Source organism: Argopecten irradians, chromosome 15, assembly GCF_041381155.1.
Source record: "Argopecten irradians isolate NY chromosome 15, Ai_NY, whole genome shotgun sequence".
Classification (NCBI taxonomy): domain Eukaryota; kingdom Metazoa; phylum Mollusca; class Bivalvia; order Pectinida; family Pectinidae; genus Argopecten; species Argopecten irradians.
Genome location: NC_091148.1, coordinates 19,859,696 through 19,879,561, shown reverse-complemented (window position 1 = coordinate 19,879,561; position 19,866 = coordinate 19,859,696). Strand labels below are relative to the sequence as shown.

Genomic DNA, 19,866 nt, shown 5'->3' with positions numbered 1-19,866 from the left:
ATGGAATGGTAAGATGTTTGAGTGGTGATATGATGGGTGGACGTGATTGAGGAATGGATAGTATGATGAGGAGGATGGAAGGGTAAGAGGACGGAGTGGTTGAGTGACATGCACTGTGAATGAGAACTTGTGGAGTTTATAGAGTTGGTGAGATGATGAGTTTGTAACAGAAATGGAGAGGTGAGAGGATGGAGGTGGTGAGAAAGGTGAGACGTGGTGAGAGAAGTGGTGGTTGGAAATTGAAGTAGTGGTAAGAGATTAGAGTATTGTAACAGGATTGAGTGAGTGAGAAGGTTGGAGTGGTAACCAAAAAGGTGGTGAAAAGATGGAGTTGGCTATAGGATGGAATGGTGTGAGAAGTGTAGTGGTGAGGTGACTCAGAGTGGTGTGATACGATACACTGGGTGTTAGAGTGGGAGTGGAGTCAGCTGGAAGAAAGCCAGAGTGGATAATGGAGTGGTGAGAAAGTGGGAGTGGTGATAGTGTGGAGTGGGTAGTGGGTAGTGAAGGAGCATTGAGGTAATTGAAGTGGTAGAGAGGTTAGAGGTGGTGGTGAAAATGGAGTGAGTGAGGGATAGAGTGATGAGAAACAAGTGGTTAGATGATGAAACTGTGAGAGGAATGGAGTGATGAGAGGATGGAGTGGTAACAAAAAGAGTGTGAGATATGAACTTGTGACGAGGATGGAGTGGTTGAGGATGGATGGTGAGTTGATGGAGTGTTTAGAGGATTGAAGTGGTAGAAGATGATGGTGAGAGGATGAGGAGGATGAAGAGTGTGAGAGGTGATGGACTGGTGAGAATTATGAGTGGTGAGAGGTGTATGGAGTGGTGATATGATGAGTGGTGAGGAGATGGAGTGGTGTGGGAGGATGCGGAGTGGTGAAAGATGGAAAGAGAGGAAAGTGGATGGTGTCAGAGGTGAGAGGTAAGTGTGGGAATGATGATGGTATACTGGTGAGATGATGATGGAGTGATAGAGAGGAAGATGGGTGAGATGATGGACTGATGATGAGGTTGAGTGGTTGAGTAATGATAGAAGAAGTGGTGAGAGGTGTGAAGTGTGTGTGAGATGAGTGATGGAGTGGTGAAGAGTTAATGGAATGGTGAGAGGAGGATGGTGGTGATGAGATGAGTGGTTTTGGTGAGGATGGAATGTGATGATGATTTTAGTTGTGTATGGTGGTGAGAGGATGGTGTGGGTGAGAGGATGAGTGGTGATGAGGATGGATTGGTTGAGAAGTGATTGGAGTGGTGATGTGATTGAGTGAACTGAGATGAGTGATGGAATTCGAGTGGTGATGAGGATGGATTGTGATGAGAGGATCGAGTGTTGAAAATGATTAGGATGGAGTGGATAGAGGATGGATAATGAGGTGAATGTGAGTGGTGAGAGGATGGAGTGGTGAGATGATTAGGTGGTGAGAGGTGTTGAGTGGTGAGAGGATGGAATGGTGAGAGGATGGATGATGTGAGAATGCGTGTTGGTCGAGATGGTTTGAGTGGTGAGAGGATGGGAGTGTGTGAGAGGATGGAGAGATAATGATGGTGAGATTTGGAGTGGTTATAGGATGGGATGGTGAGAGGATGGTATGTGTGAAATGATTGAGTGGTGAGGACAGAATGGTGAGATGAATTGATGTGAGATAATTAAGGTAGATAGTGAGTGATGAGAGGATAGAATGGTGAATGAATGAGTGGTGATAGGATGGTGTGGTAATGATGTAGAAGTGTAATACATTGAAAACTGGTGAGAGGGATTGTGTGGTGAGATGATTGAGTGTGCGTGAGTTGAGGATGGTGGAGAATAATTGAGTGGTGATAGGATGGAAATGGTTTGTGTGAGAGGATTGAATGGGTGAGAGGATTGTTGAGAGTGATGAGTGAGTGATAGTATGGAGTGGTGAGTTGATTGAGAGGTGATAAATGGTGAGAGAATGAATGGTAAAATTGAATAAAAGGTGAGAGATAAATGGTGAGATGAATTGATGGTGAGAAGTGATGGTGAGATGATTGAGTGGTGATAGGTTAAGTGTGGTCGAAGCGGATAAGATGATGGATAGATAAATTGAGGAACGAATGGAGTGATGAGGTGGCTAGGTTCGGAAGTGGTGAGATGGTGAACTGGTGATGAGGATAGAGTGGTGAAGATTTTGAGTGAATTTGTATCAGAATGGAGAGGTGAGAGGATGGAGTGGTGAAAAAGTGTGGCTGATGATTAGAGTTTAGTGTGGGAAAGGATTGAAGGAGTGGTAAGAGGATAGAGTTTGTAAACAGGATTGAGTGATAAGGGGATGATGGAGTGGTAACAAATAAAAGGTGGTGAAAAGATGGAGTGGTAAAGTAGGATAATAGTGGTTGAGAAATTGAATGAAGTTGGGTAGAGTGGTACGAGTTGAGTGATAAGATGGATGGAGTGTTAGTAGGAAATGTTGAAAGGATGGCGTTCAAAAGGAATGGAGTGGGTGAGAAATGGAGTGGTGATGGAAAGTGGTGATAAGAATGGAGTGGTGAGAGAGTGGATGGGTAGTGGAAGGAGCAGTAGGATAAATGGAGTGGTGAGAGAGGATAGAGTGGTGAGAGATGGAGTGAAGTGAGGGACAGAGTGGTGTTATGATGAACGTGATGAATGAGGATGGAGTGATGAGAGGATAGGAGTGGTAACAAAATGGAGTGGTAAGATGATGAACTTGTTAGAGGATGGAGTGGTGAGAGGATGGAGTGGTGAGAGAGTGGAGTGGTAACAAGTGAGACAGGGAAATCTCAACCAGAGGGGTAAGATTCTTAAGTTGTCAAACACGATGCTTTGATGAGTGTTTGACAGATTGAGAATCTTATCCTGAGGGTTGAGATCTCCTGTCTCATCCTTAAAGAGGGTGAATGATTCTTTCTCTTACCACCTTTGTTACTACAAACTTTGTGTCTCTAATAAACATGTCACTTAGGTGAAGCGAGGGGATGACGTGACATCATTTCCATATGTTGTCGTGACGTTATAATACTAGTACCCACAGACGTCATGATAATTTTGTGATGAGTCATTACCTTTGTTTAGCATGTGCAGATCTCTGTGTACGTTGTCTGTTACCCCTAGGGTGAGAATAGAAAAATCGTTTACACCGGTAAAACTGTGGATATCCCTGTCTGGGGTATAAGTGAGAAAATTGGAGTGGTGAAAGTGATGTGATTGGATGAGAAGGATAGTGATGTGTGATGACTAAAAGGATGGAGTGTCGTGAGAGAGTTAAGTTGGGTACAGGAAGGAGTGGGTGAGATAATGGAAAGTGGTAGTGAAGATGGAGTGGTGAGTGGGCGATGGGAGTGGTGAGGGGATGGAATGTGTGAGAGGGGATGTGAATGATTGGTGAGGGGATGTAGTGGTGAGGGAGATTGAATGATGAGAGGATGGAGTGGTAAGGGGATTCTGAATGATGAGAGGATGGAAGTGGTATCAGGGGATTGAATGATGAGAGGATGGGAGTCCCATTACTAGTGTGGTGAGGGGATGGAGTGTCAAGGATGACAGAGTGTGAGGGGAAGGGATGGTTGAAGAGTGAAGTTGTGAAGGATTGAGTGATGAGTAGTGGAGAGAGGAATTGAGAGATGAGAGTTTTGGAGGGGTTCGTGAGAGGTTGATGGAGTGGTGAGAGAGGATGGATGAGATGAGAGTTTGGAAGGGTTGTGAAAGGATGGAGTCCAAGGGTGAGTGAAGGGTAAGGGATGGAGTGGTGAGTAGATGGATGAGAATGTCAAGATGACAGAGGGTGTGAGATAATGGAGTGGTGAGAGGATGGGAGTGGTGAGGGGAAGGAGTGGTTGAGATAGTGAAGTTGTGAGTGGATGGAGTGGTGAGAGTGTAGAGAGTGGTGAGATGTTGAATTGGTGCAGTTGTATGGGATTAGGTAGTGAAGGATTAGTCAGAATATGAGATGATGTCAGTAACAGATTAAAGTCAAAATCATTAGTTATCGGGAGGGTAAATAGGTATCAATGGCTAGGTGTTCTTACATCCACAGGTAGTGAGCTAAGGAGGCAGGTTAAAGGGCTGTAATGAAACCTTTAGGAGTGGAGAACTGTAAAACGGGGACCAGACTTAAACTACTCTGAGAGAAGTCTATACAGGAGAGTAATGCACTATTTAACTCAGGCTTTACTTGATATATTACCTCACAAACACACTCGACTCTTTATGATTACCTGATAATCCACCATACTTGAGATTTATTTGCTCCCTATAAAGTTGACATATGAAATGAATTAGCACAAGTTGTTGACATGGGGTTTATAGCCTTAACAAGGCAAACAGTGCCTCCTATATATAGGTAGGAGCCATCAGTATGTATATCTATATAGGTGTCAGGGAAATTACAAGAGGTCTACAGGGCTTGAAACAGTCTCCTACTCTTGAGCACCAGTATACAAATGAGTAAATAGTTCAATAGTTATGGAGCTCCAGTTGTACCAACTGTACACTAGACAGCATGGTTCATCAATGGTACCAACTGTACACTAGACACAATGGTTCATCAATGGTACCAACTGTACACTAGACACAATGGTTCATCAATGTGCTAACTGTACCAACTGGTTCATACAACTAGACACAATGGTTCATCAATGGTACTATACATCCTAGACACAATGGTTCATCAACAAATAGGTACCAAACTTGTACACTAGACACAATGGTTCATACAAAGTACCAAACTGTATCACTAGACACAAATGGTTATGGTTCATCAATGGTACAAAGAACTGTACACACTCAGAGACACAATGGTTCATCAATGGTACAATGTACCAACTAAATCTGTTCCAACAATGGTACAACTGTAGATACATCAAAGGTTCATCAATGGTACCAACTGTACACTAGACACAAAATGGTTCATCATCAATGGTACCAAAAGGTTCTGTACACTAGACACAATGGTTCATCACATGGTACCAACTGTACACTAGACACAATGGTTCATCAATGGTACCAACTGTACACTAGACACAATGGTTACATCATGGTACAACTGTACACTAGACACAATGGTTCATCAACTGGTTCACCAACTGTACACTAGACACAATGGTTCATCAATGTTACCAACTGTACAAGCAATGGTACCAACTAGACAACAATGGTTCATCAATGGTACCAACTGAACACTGTACCAACTGCCGTGAACAACTTGACACAATGGTCATCATGATTAATGGTTCATCAATGTGTTACCAACTGTACACTTAGAACAGATTCAATGGTACCAACTGTAACACTAACCAACAATGGTTCATCAATGGTACCAACTGTACACTAGACACACATGGTTGACACAACTAGACACAATGGTTCATCAATGGTTCCAAACAGTACCCAACTGTACACTTAGATCACAATGGGTTCATCAATGGTACCCAACTGTACACTAGACACAATGGTTCATTCATCAATGGTAACCAAAACTGTACACTAGACACAAAGGTTCATCAATGGTACCAACTGTACACTAGTACACTAGACACAATGGTTCATCAATGGTACCAACTGTACACTAGACACCAATGGTTCATCAATGGTACCAACTGTACTGTACACTAGACACAATGGTTCATCAATGGTACCAACTGTACACTAGACACAATGGTTCATCAGATGGTACCAACTGTACACTAAGACACAATGGTTTCATCAATGGTGACCAACTGTACACTAGACAACAATGGTTCATCACGGAATGGTACCAACTGTACACTAGACACAAAGGTTTCATCAATGGTACCAACCTGTAACACTAGAACACAAAAGGTTCATCAATGGTACCAACTGTACACTAGACACAATGGTTCATCAATGGTACCAACTGTACACTAGTCACAATGGTTCATCAATGGTACACTAGACACAATTGGTTCACTCACATGGTATCAATGGTACAACTGTACACTAGACACAAATGGTTCATCAATGGTACCAACGACTGGATACACTAGACACAATGGTGTCATCAATGGTGGTACCAACCTGTACACTAGACACAAAGGTTCATCAAATGGTACCAACTGTATCACTGGTAGACACAACACAAAGGTTCAACAATGGTTCATCAATGGTACAACCACTTGTACACAGACACAATGGTTCATCAATGGTACCAACTGTACACTAGACACAATGGCGCATCAATGTTCATCAATGGTACCAACTGTAACACTAGACACAATGGTTCATCAATGGTACCAACTGTACACTAGACACAATGGTTCATCAATGGTACCAACTGTACACTAGACACAATGGTTCATCAATGGTTCCAACTGTACACTAGACACAAAGGTTCATCAATGGTACCAACTGTACACTAGACACAATGGTTCATCAACATGGGGTACTAACTGTACACTAGTACACAAATGACACAAACATCAATGGTACCAAACTGTACACTAGACACAAACACAATAGGTTCATCATGGTACCAAACTGTACACTAGACACAAAGATTCATCAATGGTACCAACTGTACCAACTGTACACAAGACACAAATGGTTCATCATGGTTCATCAAATGGTTACCAACTGTACACTAGACACAATGGTTCATCAAACCTATACTGGTACCAACTGTACACTAGACACAATGGTTCATCAATGGTACCAACTGTACACTAGACACAATGGTTCATCAATGGTACCAACTGTACACTAGACACAATGGTTCATCAATGGTACCAACTGTACACTAGACACAATGGTTCATCAATGGTACCAACTGTACACTAGACACAATGGTTCATCAATGGTACCAACTGTACACTAGACACAATGGTTCATCAATGGTACCAACTGTACACTAGACACAATGGTTCATCAATGGTACCAACTGTACACTAGACACAATGGTTCATCAATGGTACCAACTGTACACTAGACACAATGGTTCATCAATGGTACCAACTGTACACTAGACACAATGGTTCATCAATGGTACCAACTGTACACTAGACACAATGGTTCATCAATGGTACCAACTGTACACTAGACACAATGGTTCATCAATGGTACCAACTGTACACTAGACACAATGGTTCATCAATGGTACCAACTGTACACTAGACACAATGGTATCAATGGTACCAACTGTACACTAGGACACAATGGTTCATCAATGGTACCAAACTGTAACTGAACACAAAGGTTCATCAATGGTAACCAAACTGTACACTAGACACAATGGTTCATCAATGGTACCAACTGTACACTAGACACAATGGTTCATCAATGGTACCAACTGTACACTACACAGACACAAATGGTTCATCAATGGTACCAACTGTACACTAGACACAATGGTTCATCAATGGTACCAACTGTACACTAGACACAATGGTTCATCAATGGTACCAACTGTACACTAGACACAATGGTTCATCAATGGTACCAACTGTACACTAGACACAATGGTTCATCAATGGTATCATCAATGGTTCCAACTGTACACTAGACACAATGGTTCATCAATGGTACCAACTGTATACAGACACAATGGTTCATCAATGGTACCAACTGTACACTAGACACAATGGTTCATCAATGGTACCAACTGTATACAGACACAATGGTTCATCAATGGTATCAACAGTACACTAGACACAAAGGTTCATCAATGGTTCCAACTGTACACTAGACACAATGGTTCATCAATGGTACCAACTGTATACAGACACAATGGTTCATCAATGGTACCAACTGTACACAGACAAAATGGTGCATCAATGGTTACCAACTGTACACAGACACAATGGTTCACTGTATACCATTGGTATGACTGTATACCATTAGTACGACTGTATACCAATGACACCAGCTGGGTTTGGGATTATTTGTTTTTCTATTAACAGCCAAGGTCATGTTAAGAAGTGCCAGGCTTGTTGGTTGGGGAAAGCCGGAGTACCCCGTGAATAACAACCAACCAGCGGTTAGTACCTGACAACTGCCTCATTTGGGATTCGAAGTTAGAAGCTTATGGTAATAAGTCGAGACATGGTAATAAGTCGAGACATTAACCACTCGGCCACTGCGGCCCCTTACAACTGTAGACCCAAGGTGCCAACAATTTTTTGTGTTGATATATCATGTTGATGATCGACATTTTTGTTTTTGACGTACCATTAGTAAATTATCAGAAGTAATTCTGACTAATGTTGCCAATTATGTTACCATTCTGAATAGTTCCAGAGCTATTGGCTTTTTATGTCTATCATTAACTACTTGTATAAATCTGAGTTCTTCAAGATGTATATGTATTTAATTTACAGCTCTTAACATTTAAACTGGCAGTGTCAGTCCCCCTAGAACCAATATGTCTTCTCCTTCAGTACATTTAAGTTTTTCGATGAAATATGCGTGCATAATTCATATGAAGATTCCCCGCCTGTGATAAGAGGTTCAACGAGAAAGTCAATATGTACACAACATTCTGACTGGTATTATTATGTAAACAACTCACGAGCATATCATCAATGTCCTTATTCAATGATGGTTAAAAAAATGATTTTTAAATGGAGTGATAAATTATCCGTATCTTACAGAGCTTTCAGAAGTGTTGGCAAAAGTAGCGGTAGATATATATCATACCTGAACGAGGCCATTAACTTTACATGTACCTGACAGGTAAATGGGGCCCACGATTGTTATCCACAGTCTGGATCCTAAACGTTTTAGTAAGGAAATATTACACTCTCTGTAAGACATTCTGAACTCTTCTTAAGATGAAGAATTTAATTTATAATATTCTAGCATTACCTGAGTGTAAGCAAAATATTCTGTTATGAGGCTAAATCAAATTTTGATCAGGATGAGGTCAAACCAGAAGCTGAATGATCAGTATTATTGCAGGGGCAACATAAGGACTAGTTTGAGAAGTCAAAGTGCATACTATGACTACATCTAAGGTAAAAGGGACTCGACAGTGTAAAAAGTAATGGTGCCCCACACCCTCAGGGATGTAACCTGCCCTTCCCTCCCACCCAAACACTGGAGTCTCAACATTGTAAAAATATGGTGCCCCACACCCCCAGGGATGTAACCTGCCCTCCCCCTCCCAAACACTGGAGTTTCAACATTGTAAAATAATGGTGCCCCACACCCCCAGGGATGTAACCTTCCCCCGGCCCAACACTGGGCGATCCCAAACACTGTAAAATAATGGATACCCAACACCCCGGGATCAACATTGTAAAAATATGGTCTCCATTGTAAAAATATTAATGGTGCCCACACCCCCAGGGACGTAACCTGCCCTCCCCTCCTGCCCAAACACTGGAGTCTCAACATTGTAAAAAAAATGGTGCCCCACACCCCCAGGGATGTAACCTGCCCTCCCCCCCCAAAACACAGGTGTTTCAAACATTGTAAAAATAAATGGTGCCCCACACCCCCAGGGATGTAACCTCCCCCGCCCAAACACTGGAGTTTCAACATTGTAAAAATAATGGTGCCCCACACCCCCAGGAATGTAACCTCCCCCCCCCCAAAACACTGGGGACTCAGCATTGTAAAAATAATGGTACCCACACCCCCAGGAATGTAACCTCCCCCGCCCAACACTGGGACTCAGCATTGTAAAAATAATGGTTACCCCACCTCCCCCCCAGGGATGTAACCTCCCCAGGATGTAACCTCCCCCGGCCCAAACACTGGGGACTCAGCATTGTAAAAATAATGGTGACCCCACACCCCCAGGGATGTAACCTCCCCCGGCCCAACACTGAGGACTCAGCATTGTAAAAATAATGTACCCCCACACCCCCAGGGATGTAAATACCGTCCCCCGGCCCAACACTGGGGACTCAGCATTGTAAAAATAATGGTACCCCACACCCCCAGGGATGTAACCTCCCCCGGCCCAACACTGGGGACTCAGCATTGTAAAAAAATGGTGCCCCACACCCCAGGGATGTAACCTCCCCCGCCCAACACTGGGGACTCAGCATTGTAAAAAATAATGGTGTCCCACACCCCCAGGATGTAACCTCCCCCCCCCCCAACACTGGAGTCTCAGCATTGTAAAAATAATGGTGCCCCACACCCCCAGGAATGTAACCTCCCCCTGCCCAACACCACCCAAACACTGGAGTCCTCAGCATTGTAAAAATAATGGTGCCCACACCCCCAGGAATGTAACCTCCCCCCGCCCAACACTGGGGACTCAGCATTGTAAAAATAATGGTGCCCCACACCCCCAGGAATGTAACCTCCCCCCTGGCCCAACACTGGGGACTCAGCATTGTAAAAATAATGTTACCCCACACCCCCAGGGATGTAACCTCCCCCGGCCCAACACTGGGGACTCAGCATTGTAAAAATAATGGTACCCCACACCCCCAGGGATGTAACCTCCCCCGGCCCAACACTGGGGACTCAGCATTGTAAAAATAATGGTACCCCACACCCCCAGGGATGTAACCTCCCCCGGCCCAACACTGGGGACTCAGCATTGTAAAAATAATGGTACCCCACACCCCCAGGAATGTAACCTCCCCTTCCCTCCCACCCAACACTGGGGACTCAGCATTGTAAAAATAATGGTGCCCCACACCCCCAGGGATGTAACCTCCCCCGGCCCAACACTGGGGACTCAGCATTGTAAAAATAATGTTACCCCACACCCCCAGGGATGTAACCTCCCCCGGCCCAACACTGGGGACTCAGCATTGTAAAAATAATGGTGCCCCACACCCCCAGGGATGTAACCTCCCCCGGCCCAACACTGGGGACTCAGCATTGTAAAAATAATGTTACCCCACACCCTCAGGGATTTAACCTCCCCCCGCCCAACACTGGAGTCTCAACATTGTAAAAATAATGGTGCCCCACACCCCCAGGGATGTAACTACCCTCCCCCCGCCCAAACACTGGGGACTCAACATTGTAAAATAAATGGTGCCCCACACCCCCAGGGATGTAACCTCCCCCCGCCCAACACTTGGGACTCAACATTGTAAAAATATAATGGTGCCCCACACCCCAGGATGTAACCTCCCCCCGCCCAACACTGGGGACTCAGCATTGTAAAAATAATGGTGCCCCACACCCCAGGGATGTAACCTCCCCCCCCTGCCCAACACTGGGGACTCAGCATTGTAAAAATAATGGTGCCCCACACCCCAGGGATGTAATCTCCCATCACTGGGGACTTAATATTGTAAAGTATAATGGTGCCCCACACCCCAGGGATGTAATCTCCCATCACACCCCAGGGGACTTATCACTATTGTAAAGTATAATGGTGCCCCACACCCCAGGGATGTAATCTCCCATCACTGGGGACTTAATATTGTAAAGTATAATGGTGCCCAACACCCCAGGGATCTTTAGTTCAATGGTGTTTGTTTCAATAAATGGTGCCATGAATGAATTTTTCTTGAATTTAAGACCTGTACCTTCTATATTAACTTTATTTTCATAAAATATTAACTTTATTTTTCATAAAATAAATTTATGATAAGTTGATTTAATAATCTCAGTTATTTAATAAAACAATTAAAATCAATTGCTTTGAAAGAACATATTAGAGTATCTAATAGTGTGTGTATGTATTCTTTTCGTTATATTTCTTAATATGACATTGCGTAATTTGTATTACCCGTATCCACTAAAACAAATAAAACTAATGTCTAACAGAGAATCTTTAAATGAGGAAACATTCAGTCGCCTTTCTTAGTTAACTTGGTTGGGAGTTCGTAGCTTTATAACAATCGATTGTATTGATCAATTAACACCTTTCATCGATCATAAATTGATACCGCTACCATGCGGTCGCTAGGGTGAGTAAAGGTCAAAGGTCGTCGTTTATATAAACAATATATCCCACAATACCCTACCTTCCGCTAGTTCACGTCGTGTTAACTCGATACGTGATGCTTTGGATTGTGTTTTAATATGGTTTATAAGTGAAACCTTGGGAGAGTCTAAAGGGGGGAAAATGTCGGAAGCAGGAACTCCTAGGAAATCGTTACTCAACCAGGAGTTACAAGTGGCGAAGAGGGTAAAGGTGTATCAAAATGGAAACGCAAACTTTGCTGGATGTGATACCTACATAAATGCGAAATATTATCCGACCACAAATAATTTTTTGGACCATCTTACATATGTAATTCCAAGGAAAGGAGGTCTAAATAGGGGATGTGTTCGGCGAATATATTCGAAAAGTGGGAGACGGATTCATCAGCTTTCTCAACTCGTAGATGGAGGAGAAATTGTTGCAGCTGGAGATGAAAAATATAGAGATGTTGAAAATCGGTAGGATATCAGATCGATCTATTTTACACGTGTTAAAATGTTTACACATTTGTTCGATACCTTCAATGATATTGTCTGTGGTTAGAATCTAGCCTTGATAACAATAATATATTACTGTTTATTATTTTCTGAAAATTGATACAGATTGACATGTAAATTAAATATACTGTATACATTACATGTGAGCTAGATCTTATAGGCTTAGACTCTTTAGGGAAAGATAATGTTATATCGAGTTCATAATCTAACTGACATCACATGACATCAATAATAGATGAAATCCAAGATTTTCAATTTAATATTTGATGAACATTACTAATTTTTGAAAATTACATACTCTAAAAGTCAAACCCAGACTTTATTTATTTCATGATTTAAATTGTATTAGATCTTTTATCAAATTTATTTATTGTAAAGTATTTTTTTCCCATAACTACACACAATGGCAATAATTCACGTGGCAATAATTCACGTATCATGTGATACCTGATAACGTTTCTATTGGTGATGGAATGACTTTTAAAAGATGATATCCTGTGCTAACGTCATTTCAGCGTGAAGATTACGAGTTACGTTCCATCACCACTAGAGATTCGTTATTGGATATCATGTGGTACATGAATTAGTGCCTTTATATTGGCTTAAATGTAAGTCTAAATTATAATATGTGTTAACGTGTCTACATGTATTCTGATCAGGCCATTGATAAATATTTAGTAACAAGTCATTGATAAAAATATAATGTGTAAGAGAGAGGTTTGAACCGGTGAACCTCTTAACACTAGCCAGAGACCATGGTTACCTGGTCTCCCTTGATTGACCTGATCCAGAACCATTACACTCTCTCCTCCCTCTTTTAGTATTCGCTATCATCCTGAAGATTCGTCACACAACTCAGTGTTGGGTATATATTACAGATTTAGCTCCCTTGCAGGTAGGTATTGATTGTAACATCATTATTTTGTGAACGCGATTCATGTTGTTTTCTCCAAAAAGTTTGATGTTACGCTCCCAAACACATGATGTCACAATCGATACCTACCTGCAAAGGCAGATAACTCTGTAATATCCAAATACAGAATCTCCCCTATAAGACCTGCAAAAAAAGTATGGCCAAACCAGAGCCATTGTCGGTTAATACCCATGTTATCAGCCAACGATCTGATACTTTGGGTAGCTTGATACGGAGCATAGTGGAGTTTAGACACTGGGGTTCTGAGGGTGCACCAGAATTTGAATCTAGCACCCTCCGAACAGTCGCTGACTGCTCTACCACGACGTACCTGTGTATTGGTCACTGGAGGTCAGCCCAATAAATTTTGAAGTCAGAGATTCATAATTAACAATGTTACAATAGCAAAATGATGAAGGGGCTAGTGGAATAAGGAGGAGTAATGATTTGGCTTCCCCTTTGGGAAAAGACAAGAAATGATGAATCAGAGGGATGGACTCAGAATTATCTCAGAGAATATGCATATGTATACAGCATGCATGGAAAATTGCTGAAAATTAGTGTTTTCTCCAACCATTTACATGTACTGATTTGTCACTCAAGTTAGTTGTGAGAAGTTTCACTGTAAAGACGGATGGATACATGATTATGGTCAAAACAATTACAGTACCATACATAATATGAATTCATGTGTTCAAACCATGCTGGTATACATGGGTACTATATACTATATAAAAGGTCATTTTATATAGTATATATATAGTACCCATGTATATGAGCAGACTTTCTCACAACCTATGTTACAAGTCCTTGTGGCTAAAAGTCAACGTTCAACTGGATGCCCTACATGTACATATCAAAATGATATTTGAAATATAGTATTCTCCATGTCTGTATAACATAACTAGTATATAAGATATGAAGTTGAACTGTTTGTTGTTCTGACTATATGTAGGTGGCTCTGACCAAGTTTAATTCCTACTAAGACCTCTGTCAATTAATAACTAATCCATTTTATACCTATACACAAGTGCTTGTATCTCGAATTAAACGTCCATAACGAGAGTCAATCGCTCTGTTTATGACAAGGTTAATGGTATTTCATAAAAGTACTGGTATAAACTGGAATTCTTCTATATAATCCTATTGTTACTGGTCACTTGATACCTCTGTGTACTGTACAACACTTTGTCTGCTTACATAACCCTCGACATTCACACCAAAGACAATTCTTAATTAAGTTCATATTTGAGTATATAAGAAAACAACAGAAAAAAATGTCTTTGTAAAAGTTCAACTATGTTATAATTGGGTTCAGCAGGATTGAAAATATGATGAAATTAACTAAGAATTTAAAAAGTTACTTGTTGACGTAGACTTATAAAGCTAACCATTCTTTGAGTTATTTCCCTTTAAAACAGAAGAATTAAGGAGTTTTAACTAAAGTATAGTTAAGAATGGCCAACCTAATCTTGTTGTGTTGTTAAAAAAAATTATCTCTGGGAATTTGCCAATCTGACTTATTCATTGATATAGTGCATTATAATAAAGACTATATTGTATTGTTATGATAATGTTGATTTTTAACTAATACACAAAACATCATATTTGTATTGTATTTTCAGAGGACATTTTTCACCTTCCTGGATATATCTATCTTAAGTCTTAAAAATTGATAAGAAATCTTGTGACTTCATTATTAATATGTGATGTTGACATATAATTTTTTTGCTAGTAGTGTGGGACGGTTCTCAATTTCACTTGGAATGACAAATGTTTAGGAACTTGAATTCCATCTTGAATCATATGGATTTGATAGCTCAGGTATTTAAAATGAAAAAAAAAAAATCACAAATTCATTTCCTTTCATCAGCCATAAAATATGGCTAAGAAAACAAGATAAAATGATTGTTTTTATTTTAGCAATTAGTGCCTTCCATTAGCAAAATGTCAAAAATGCTATCCATAGAGTGAGCACAGATTATGTATTATATATGAGCAAAACCACATCTCAAAATGCCTTAGACATGATAGATACAATAATTTGATTAAAAAAAGACTTCTGTATACTGTTGGTTTATTGGATACACATTTTTTTAGTGGTTTACTTTAGTTTTATTAATTTAACGCCCTTTAAACAGCCAGGTTTTTTTTTTGTTTTTTGTTTTTTCAGGTGAAATTAAAAAAAAAAATTTTTTAGTGTCATGGGCGCTAATTAGGTAAAATACAGTATTTCAGTTAGATGTTCAAATCTGTAAAAAATGCATGCACAACAATTCAAATTTGATTTATCTTCAGATTAACACATATATGTATTAATAAGGTTCCTCAATGAATCGAGATGTCATTGATCGAGATGAACATGTAGAATCTATATCATTACATGGTGTAGGATGACATTACACTCAGTGGCTGGTCGTCATTGTTTATTGATGTCGGCTAATCGAGACGTTAGGAAGTTATTTGTTATTCATGATGGACATGTCCAGTTGGAGATGTTTAAGTGTTGTCGGTCCATTTAATGGCTATAAACCATTGATCTAGCTGTCTTGCTAACGATGATAATCATGAACTGTTAGGCTTATAGCTATAGCTCAGGACAGACCACACATTCAAGGTTATGATTATTTTATTGAGTTACAGTATAGTTTGGTTTAGTTTCTGTAGTTTAAAATCCTAATTAAAATATTTTCATAGAAATACCTGGCCCCAGGATCATGATACAGTCTTAGTCTTAAGTTTTAATTAGTTTAGCCAATCAGATATGACGTAACATTTTGTGACATTATTTGTGATTAGCTTAGTCTAAATTTAAGACTGTTTTATACTAAAGTCTGTTTCATGATCCTGGACCCTGTAGGTGTTGTTCTATCCAACAGCCAGGGTCATTTACTAGGATGTGCCAGGTTAAGAGGTGGACTAAAGCCAGAGTACCTGTAAAAAAAACACCAACCATTGGTCACTGGTCAGTACCTATAGCAACTGCCCCACATGGGTTTCAAACTTGTAACCCGGAGGTGGAGGGCTTGTTGTAATATTTCGGGACATCTTATCAACTTAGCCACCGAGAAACCTATATAGTAATGAGATTATTGAGTATAGATTTATAACATTTCAGATGTTTTGGATGGTTATTTACACACAATGACAGGTTCTAGATAATATGGTCTAAATAAAATACATGTAACCTATTTTCACTGTGCAGCTTAAAGCATGTCAAGATCTAGGTCACTGTTAATTAAGATACTGTATAGTAAGCCAAATCAAGGACTAGAAAAGCCCATTGTGAAATCTCAGGGTTAAATGAGTTAAAGCAGACAATGCATCCACTTTTGTAGAATTCTTGTCATTTTATAACCAAGTATGTGTAATAAATTGACAATTTTTAATCAGGAATATAGCACATGAGGGCTAGAACACTGACCATATAAGACTTAATTAGCGTCTAAGGCACTTCAAGATTTAAAAAATTGAGGGGTGCTTATTCGAACCAAATTTGAACTAGAACCTTTCAAAAAATATTTGCTGTAATTAGCTCCCAAAAAAGTTAACAAAGAGAAGCACAAATTAGGTGGACAGAAAAAAAACTTTGAGCAGTCATTCATATTCTAACTTTTTCTATATTCATGTATCAATCTGTCATAGTAAATGTGCATACACTTTCTTTCCTTTGAAGCACATTATTAATATTGTGACATCATAAGTTTTGATGCATTGCTAAATCCTTGGGGGTAGGGGTAGGGTGAGGGGTGGGTGTGTATATATATATAACTTTAAGTCCTTCTCCAGAGGAGGGGAGGGGCAGTTACAGGGGGAGGGGGCGTTAATTATGGTGAATATGGTAATATAAGCATTTTAAGTTTATATCAATAATACATTGTTGCCTTCTATTGACAAAAGACAGGAAGCTCTTTGCTATTTTTACAGCAACCACTGTACAGGTTGTTTTTTTACTGCCTGGTATTTATAATCATCAATACTGTCAAATAAATATTTGATTGTAATCGTCGGTGGTAAATACTCTTTACATTGTTTTTAATAGCTTTTATAGATTTGTGTTTTCAGGTCGTTACAATGTAGATTGTTTCGCTTTATATTGTAGTATATCACTATGGCAATGATTCTTAAAATGTTGTTACATATATCCCCCAAACAAAGTTTGGGGGGGGGGGGGGGGCGTATACTGGAATCAGGTTGTCCGTCTGTCTGTAGACACAACTTTGTTCCACGAATTCCTCCTAAACTACCTGACAGATTTCGATAAGATTTGGTACACAGAATCCTGACATAAAGGGGAGTTGAGTAAACTATATAGGGTTATGCAATGTTCCCTATTAATGGACTTACCGTATTCGCCCCCATAACTGCCCAGGGTGTTTGAAAAATTAACAAAATGAAAAGGTGCTAATAAGACGAAATTATATAAATCCAGACAGTTTTTTGTAGTTTTGGTCTTTATTTATGCGTAGACAATTGAAATTGAGGTCTCAAAAAGGGGAAGGGCACTTACAGGGACTTGGGCGCTTATTGGGTTGAATACGGTGTTACTAATTAAAAGGCTTAATTAGCCAGAACGGAGGGAGGGGGTTTGGGTTATGAGTCTGCCACCTTGGTGACAGTTTTGAAGTTCATGTCTCTAAATTATTAACTGGCTGTACAATATTATCAAAATGTTGAATTTGACTTTGCAATGTTTTTAACGATCTGTCTTTATTTCTTTACAGTTATCAAAATATCTCACCACAGAAAACCCCACGTAAGGGGCCACGGATGAGTCGGAACAATGTGAGTATGATCACACATATTTAATGTTTAGAAACTTCTTGTTAAAAAAGGTTTTGTAATTATGTCAAATGTAATTAAGTAAACATTTCAGGACCATAGGAATCTGAGGTAGCGTCTCACCCAAAGATAGAGACAGGGAGGGGGGGGGGAGGTAGAGGCAGGGGTGGGGGGGGGGGGGGTAGAGGCAGGATAGCCCCAGGGTCAAGGATATCCTAAGTCACATATCAGGAATATGTGGTGGGGGATGGGGGTAGTAGAGGCAGGATATCGCCAGGGTCAAGGATACCCTAAGTCACACATCAGGAATGTGGTGGGGGGGGGGGGGTAGTCGAGGTAGGATATAACCAGGCTCAAGGATACCCTAAGTCACACATCAGGAATGTGTGTGTGTGTGTGGGGGGGGGGGGTCGAGGGGGAGTCGAGGCAGGATATCCCCATGTTCAAGGATACCCTAAGTCACATCTGGAATGTGTGTGTGGGGGGTAAAGACAGGATAGCCCCAGGGTCAACGATACCCCAAGTCACTCATCAGGAATGTGTGGTTGGGGGGGGGGGGGGTTAGAGGTAGGGTAGCCCCAGGGTCAAGTGTGGCGGCCATCTTGGATTTCGGATCAACCCGAAAAATAACAACACTTTGTCGGGACCATCTCAGGATCATTTCAGGTAAGTTTCAGCTCAATCCCACTGGTCAAACTTGAGAAGAAGTTCAAAAATGTGAAAAGTTAACGCACGGCGGACGGCGGACGGCGCACGGCGGACGGCGGACGGCGCACGACGGACGAAACATGACGACTATAGGTCATCCTGACCCAAGGGTCAGGATGACCTAAAAATAGTCAGAGCAGATTTATAATTAGAGTATAACCGCCTACAATTATCATCAAACCATGGTTTATCAGGTACTTTCTTAGTAGACTTTAAACAATGACAAGAACAAGTACAGTTTACTATTTCTCGTCGACGTAAGCAAAACTGATCAAACAAAGAACGTGTACATTTAACAAAATTATCCAAACAATCGTCGATACTTTCCTTAGTATTACTTAGCTGATCTACAGAGATCTCTCAATTTATATGCAAGTTTTCTAAAAATACGATCATTCTCTTTGGCCTCATTGAAGACCAACTAACATTCATGACAGGATGTCATTAATATCATACTGAGCAACAATTACATTTTATCACTTAATTGTCTTTTGACAATTCAGGGTAGCATATATATGTGCATGATCTGAGAATTCATTAAAGCAGGCCTACACTAAAACTGGTAACCATTTCGACAAAGCCACATTATATCAGCAAGCACATATTCAATTACACTTGTACCGATGTGTAAGTTATAAAAACGTGATCTATACCATTTCTATCTCCTTTTATTCCTGATAAACGACCATTGACAATCTTTAAACCGGTAGATTTACATTAGAGTTCATATAAGACTACGTCCAATGACGATATTAAGTCTGTATATCTTCGATTTTACGTTCAGGGGACAGTTCTGTTCTACGTTATAAGATATAACTATGCGTCGTTAATACTTATCTATGTTATTGTGCATATACATATTGTCGAATGTTATAAAATCTGGTTCTACTCCAGTCCGACTGTTCAAGTCACCAATAACAAAAACATGACCTTTCTCACTATAATGACCAACCCCATTCTCTAACACCTGGAATATATCTTCATCATAGGAACCATAGGAAATAGATCTCTCTGGTGGAATATAGGTAAAAGCCACATAAACATCTTTCTTATCATCAAAGAGAGAGCCATCTATTCTGATCCACATAATACTATCTAATTCTATCATTTCTACTGACACGACGGACAAA

The 19,866-nt window shown here is 40.5% G+C and overlaps 1 protein-coding gene across 1 annotated transcript in view; it reads left to right on the top strand.

The window, feature by feature from the left end:
• The window catches only part of LOC138308658 (doublecortin domain-containing protein 2-like), a 139,886-nt gene that overhangs the window by 60,097 nt on the left and 59,923 nt on the right, over window positions 1–19,866 (top strand). The window contains exon 2 of the mRNA XM_069249695.1: window positions 17,971–18,031. Coding sequence (XP_069105796.1) covers window positions 17,971–18,031 — 61 coding nt within the window. The remainder of the gene's footprint in view (window positions 1–17,970; window positions 18,032–19,866) is intronic.